General features: G+C 33.3%; 1 protein-coding gene across 1 annotated transcript; it reads left to right on the top strand.

Moving 5' to 3' along the window:
• The first annotated feature begins 690 nt into the window (after positions 1-690).
• On the top strand, positions 691-3,946 carry LOC118056604 (alcohol-forming fatty acyl-CoA reductase). Its single transcript, XM_035068848.2, has 10 exons — positions 691-802; positions 934-1,037; positions 1,165-1,367; positions 1,524-1,624; positions 1,760-1,952; positions 2,051-2,215; positions 2,312-2,393; positions 2,478-2,750; positions 3,364-3,500; positions 3,606-3,946. Exons 1-10 carry the CDS (start codon positions 724-726, stop codon positions 3,757-3,759), a joined length of 1,491 nt encoding a protein of 496 aa, XP_034924739.1. The 5' UTR covers positions 691-723; the 3' UTR covers positions 3,760-3,946.
• The last annotated feature ends 2,480 nt before the right edge of the window (positions 3,947-6,426 follow it).

Here is a 6,426-nt window from a genome sequence, read left to right as displayed (position 1 = left end):
AAGCCACTTTCTATATCGGCAATCGCTAGTGTTTAGACTCACAGCTGTTTTCCCGAGGCACTATTTGAATTCACAATAGCACGTGTCTAGGTACACAATCGTTTTCCCACATCTTATCTCTTGAATTGTCATCACATCTGGTCCATACTAACTACCCTTCTTTAAACACTTTAAATGATTTGCTAAATAGTAAATTTCAATTTAAGTTTGCAAACAACCACTGTAATCTGATGCTACTTGCTCTTATATAGATGTTAGCTTAGTTGAGAATAATAAAATATATTGAGTTGTGTCTTAACCAATCTTTTTATTTATATAGAGTAGCAGAATATTACAGTAACTGTAATGATTCCAACATCCTATATTATTTTTTTATTTTAACAGATATATAAGTAACTGTAATGATAACAACATTTTATATTAATTTTCTATTCTACAATAAGCTTATATATATAATGCTCTTTATTTTAAGATTATAAATATTATATTATCACGTTGAAAATGAGATGAAATTAAATAATCCAAAATTTCTCTTGAATTGTTAACTACCCCGGTCCCTCCTAACTACCCTGCTTTAAACACTTTAAATGATTTGGTAAACTGTACAACCACTGTCATCTGATGCTACTTGGAATACTTGGAAAATCGTGTTATATATACCCTCTGAGATGGTGTTTTTAATTCGTCCAAAAATTTAATAAAGGTAGGAAAATATTATCTTCAATGGAGCCGGGAAGTATAATGGAGTTCCTAAACAACAAGTCCATTTTGGTCATTGGTGCAACTGGATTTCTTGCAAAGAGTATTGTCCCCTCTCAAAAGAAATTTATTTTCTCAAGACTTACGAATTTATGATTTCGTCCCTTTAATTTTTGTAGTGATGTTCTGTGACATAATCAATCTATTAACAAATTTGTTTTCTAACATTGGCAGTTTTTGTGGAGAAGATATTGAGGGTTCAACCCAAAGTGAAGAAGCTTTATCTTCTTCTAAGAGCCGTGGACACTAAATCTGCTGAAGAACGCCTGCACAATGAGGTAAAATCTTCTTCTCCTTAATTCTTTCTCTCTTTTTTTTTATCTTAAATTTATTATATGTGCATCATGGACTGAAACATAGAATAGTTCTTGATACTATATTGCATATATATACTGATTTATACAGGTGATAGGGATGGCCTTGTTTGATGTTTTGAGAGAGCAACATGGTGCAAGTTTATATTCCTTCGTTTATGAAAAAGTGACTCCTGTTCCTGGGGACATCTCTTGTGTGGACTTGGGAATAAGAGACTCATTGTTGAAGGATCAGTTATGGAATGAAATTCATACGGTGATTAACTGCGCTGCCACCACCAACTTTGATGAAAGGTCAGCAAGGAAATTAACTGATTTTCATTAGTTCATTTCTTTTAGAGATAAGAGATTCAAATTCCTTTGCAACGAAAGGTATTTAAGAATTTGTTAATCACTAAAATTAGTAACGTTTCACTCTTCTTACTTATTTTTTTATATTGTTTGTTGAAGATACGATGTTGCATTAGGTATCAATACATTGGGACCTTTGCACCTCTTGAACTTTGTCAAGAAATGTAATAATGTTAAGGTGCTTGTCCATTTATCAACTGGTAAGAATATTTATTATGTAGTTGGATTGAGCTTTCATTGGACACACTGTACTCGTCTATGCACATAATCCAGTATAATGTTTTGGAATCTTTAATGCAGACTAACATTCTTCTCAATGATTGTGCTTTCGTCAGCTTACGTATGCGGCGAAGATGCAGGATTGATACAGGAGAAGCCATTTCGCTTGGGTAAAGCCAAGAAAGGCACGGAAATGATAGACGTCGACATAGAAAAGAAACTGGTCGACGAGAAATTGAGAAAACTCCACTCAGAACATGCTGAAGAGAGTGCGGTCACATCTTACATGAAGGATTATGGCACTGAACGGTAATGATATCTAATTAAATTGTGACAATTTTCGTTTAAGACATGTATACTTCTTTGCCTGACATGATATCTTTTCCCTTGATGGTGATTACTTATAGGGCCAGGATGTTTGGATGGCCAAACACTTACGTATTTACCAAGGCAATGGGAGAGATGCTCCTAGTCCATTATAGTAGAGATACAGTGCCTCTAGTCATTATCCGCCCTACTATGGTAACAAGTACTTACCAGGAGCCGTTTCCCGGTTGGATTGAAGGTGTAAGGTAGTCTGCTACTGCATATCTGCATGCGCATCATGGTGTAAGCATGCATGGTTCTTCATTAATTTTCGAATCTCAATTTTTGTCCCCATAACACAGGACCATTGATGGTGTAGCTGTTGGCTATGCTAAAGGGAAATTGAAACACTTTCCGTTCAATCCACAGTTAATAGTTGACGTGGTTAGCTCATACCCCCTTCGTTCTTCAATTAGTTTTTATAAATAAAAGCATGCCGAAACTGAAAATGTCCTGGAAATGATGCAGATACCAGCTGACATGGTAATCAATGCTCTTATCGTGGCCATGTTGGAATATGCAAACCGATCCACTACTTCAGAAATCATTTATCATGTAGGATCTTCATTGAGAAATCCGTTCAAATTCTCAAATTTAAATGAATTATTATTTCGTTACTTCACTCAAAACCCGTTGATTGACAAAGAAGGAAAGCCAATAAAGGTTGGCGAGGTTACAGCTTTCAGCTCCATGGCTAGTTTCCGTATATACATGGCGATTCGTTATTCGTTGCCATTAAAGGTTTGATGAACATAACTAATTTAATTGAGCTGCGTCTTAATTTCCAATTTTTTGGCATTAATTTAATTTCACATTTCGTTATGTCCATCAAAATCTAGTCTATTTCTATAGTTCATATGGTTCACACATAACCTGCATCACCATAGGTCCTACTCGAAGAAATTTCATTTCGTTTTACAAAGTCAACCTTTTTACGTAACAGGTTTTGATCAAATTTGACCAGGTCTGATCAAACTTTAACTAAAGAGGATGTGGTGTCATGATAATTGCACGAAAAGTGCTCTTGTGGATCGAAAATATTGCGTCTAGCTAGGAATGTTTGCTTGAAAGGCTGTTAAAGTATGTTTGGTATTTGATGAACTGCCTAAACAAAATGTTATTAGCTGGAAGTCGATCACTTCAGGCTATGCTATGCTTCATGTGGGTATTTTAATTGTGCAATAGTTTTTGGGCTTAGAAGAGAAAAACGGATCAGGCAGAGAGTAATATCTAGTTATGCTACCCATGGCTAATAAAGTGGTAGAGGAAGATCGAGATTGGTACACTATGCATGATTACAACCTAAAATCAAAAAGTAAATTAACCTAAAATCAGTAATTTTTTCTCTTACCAGGTATTCCAATATCTAGCAATCATTACTGGTTTATTCCAGAAACCCTATAAGGACAAGTACACTGCTCTTGACAGAAACTTGAAGCGTGGAATGCGATTAGCTGAGCTCTATGAACCTTATGTGTTCTTTAAGGGCATGTAAGGATATAGTCATTGAATTCCATTGATATATCTTATAGTTTGAATGAATATTTCATATATAGATTAGCGCATAATAAATTAATTTTATCTTTTTTTACTCAGATTTGATGACACCAACTCGGAGAAGTTGCAAATTGCTGCAAGAGAGACTTGTTCAGAAGCAGATGCCTTCAACTTTGACCCCACAAGTGTTAATTGGGAAGCTTACATGATGAATGTTCATTTTCCTGGTCTCGTAAAACATGTGCTAAAATGATATATTGCCAGAGAGCATTTGCACGGCGACATTTGGGCATACTGTTCCTACGAACTGTCTTATAATTGATTGTAATGGTGTTTTTTATTACGATGAAAAATAAAATTAGTGGACAAAATAAATTATCCAATAAAATTGAAATCTAATATATCAAGTTTATGTTGTTAAAGACTTGTAATTTTTGATATTGAAATATATGCTAATTTTCGTTAATGTTTTTTTTTTTTTAAATGACTGAATATATGGTTATATTATTTGAAAAATATATCACTCGTATATACAATATCCATTTTTTCATCCAATTTTAGCTAATTATTATTTTAATTCCAAAACTATGTGTTAGTGTGATTGGGACACATTGCAAGATGAATTTCAAAGCACTGTAAAAAAATAAACCATAAAGCTTCAAAGTTTATTATCCTTTTTGGGTCCCCACAAAAAAAAAAAATACAAAAAATAAATAAATAAATAAATAAATATATATATATATATATATATTCGGGAGAAAACAAAAAAATAATAGCAGTGAGAAGAAGATGTCGGAGCGCCTAAAAAATAGCCAAAATTTGGTTAAGGAAGTTCAAAAATACAAAATGTGAAATTTGATGGTATATTTTTTCACTAATGAAGGCCTTATTGACTAAGAAAATTCACTTTGAGGAAAAAAAAGTTCAAAATCAGATGTTTATGAGCTCGATTAAATTTTATTGAAGGTTTAATTGATTTTTATGGAGAGTTTGATTGCAAGAAAAATTGATTTTTAAGTCAATTTGGGATTTAATTGGAAGAAGTTAAAGTTTAGGGGTTAAATTATAAATTTTAAAGAGTTGATTTGGTTAAATAAGGGGTGTAATAGCATAAATATTAAAGTTTGATGGCCAATTAGAAACTTGATTGAAGAAATCCAAAACCAAGGACCAAATTAGAAAAGGCGTGTAAATTGAGGAACTGAAATTGACTGAATCAAGGGTTAAATTGAAGAAATTAGAAGTTTATTAATCAATTGAGGATCAAATTAAATGGAGAAACAAGTGCTTGCGTAAGAGTACACCAAACAATATAAGGTTTGGCAATCGACAACAAGGTATAGTACATCAATTGAAAAAGAGGAAAGGAGTGCACTCATAATAATTTCATCTTGTTGTTTCCAAAGAAGGAATGAGGGATTGATCTAAAGAGAAGAGTCATTGGTAGTAGCCATGTGAGGAGGACAAGTCAAAGAACTATCAACAAATTGAAAAACACCTTCTCTAACAAGATACATTTTCATCTACATTTGCTAGTAGAGATAATTGGTGTTTGTAAGCTCCAAAGATATAACATGTTTAGTGTTAGAAAGAGGAACAATTATCGCAATTGTTGCCTCTATAGTAGTAGCAGTCATGGCAGTAACAAGATTCACTATAATAGCTGTGGTTGAGTTCAAAATAAAGGAAGAAACAGAGGTCTGCTATAAAACCTGAGAATAAACCCTTACAAAAACAAAGAATGGAAATGGTTAAATGTGAGGAGAAATTAAATAAATTACATTGCTAAGGGGGGAATTTTTAAAGAAGAAAAGGTGTATAACTCAATTGTGAAAAAAGAGGAAACAATGGGCCAAAGTATAATTAAAAGAGAAAGGGACTATAAATACCTCATTCTCTCCACCATGTGGCTAGACATTTGAGACAAAAAAAGGGAAGATTTCTCCTTCACCAAATTTGAGAAAAAAACACCTAAATTGTTAAGCATACACAAGTTTTAGATTACTAAGTACAAAAAAATCTTGTGGCAAGGAACTAACAAGAAATAAAGTGAAGGAAAAAGAGGGGAGGGGGTAGCTACATGCAAAGAGTTAAAAATCTTCAATCGAATTAGGATTGAAACCCAAATTTCCTCCAAATAAGGAGCCCTAAACCAATGCTGAAAATCAATTTAAATTCATATAAGAATTGTACACCAATTTTGAAATTTGGAAATTAGGGTTCTTGAGTGAAATTTAGGGGAATTGTAGAAATTATTGAAATTAAGTTAATTGAAGTATTATAAGTTGTCTTAAACATGCAAAAATACCAAAGAAAATCAATAATGACCAAAGGGAAAAGAGTGGCTGGCCATGTGAGGGTTGAATTGGGGGGGGGGGATTCTGAAATTGCTTGATAAACCTTTGTGATATATGGTTATGATGTGAACAATGAGTAAATGAGATAGATGATTGCATGGAAAAGAGAAGGGGACCCTTGGTTCCCTTAGACCTAATAAATGATATATATTAGGTGTAGTAGGAAGTTTACTAATGGGGAAAACATGATAACTTGGTAGTAGGGAACTTCACGAATCAAATGCATGTGCTACGTGAGGTGGAAACGAGTTTATTAACCTTATGTATAGCCTATGGTTTGTATTAGGAAGAGTTATGAAATGTAGTAAAAAAATAGAAATAATTGTCTTAAGAGAAGAAGGGAAATGGGGGGATAATTGAAAGTTCATCTAAAACCATTGATGAAAACTAGACAGATTTTTCACCTTGATTCCAGAGAGGATTTGGGCCTAAAATAGATAAAATGTGGGGAAGGTTTCTTCATATAAGTTATATGTAGGTATGTTAGTTTTCCAACGAGTCTAGCCTCGCTTAATTTGGAGCTCTAGAACTTCAGATATAAGTAAATATATGAGGAAAGGTCG

This window comes from Populus alba, chromosome 19, assembly GCF_005239225.2.
Source record: "Populus alba chromosome 19, ASM523922v2, whole genome shotgun sequence".
In the NCBI taxonomy this organism is placed as follows: domain Eukaryota; kingdom Viridiplantae; phylum Streptophyta; class Magnoliopsida; order Malpighiales; family Salicaceae; genus Populus; species Populus alba.
The sequence above is the reverse complement of the archived record's forward strand: the minus strand, read 5'-3'. Positions and strand labels throughout refer to the sequence as shown.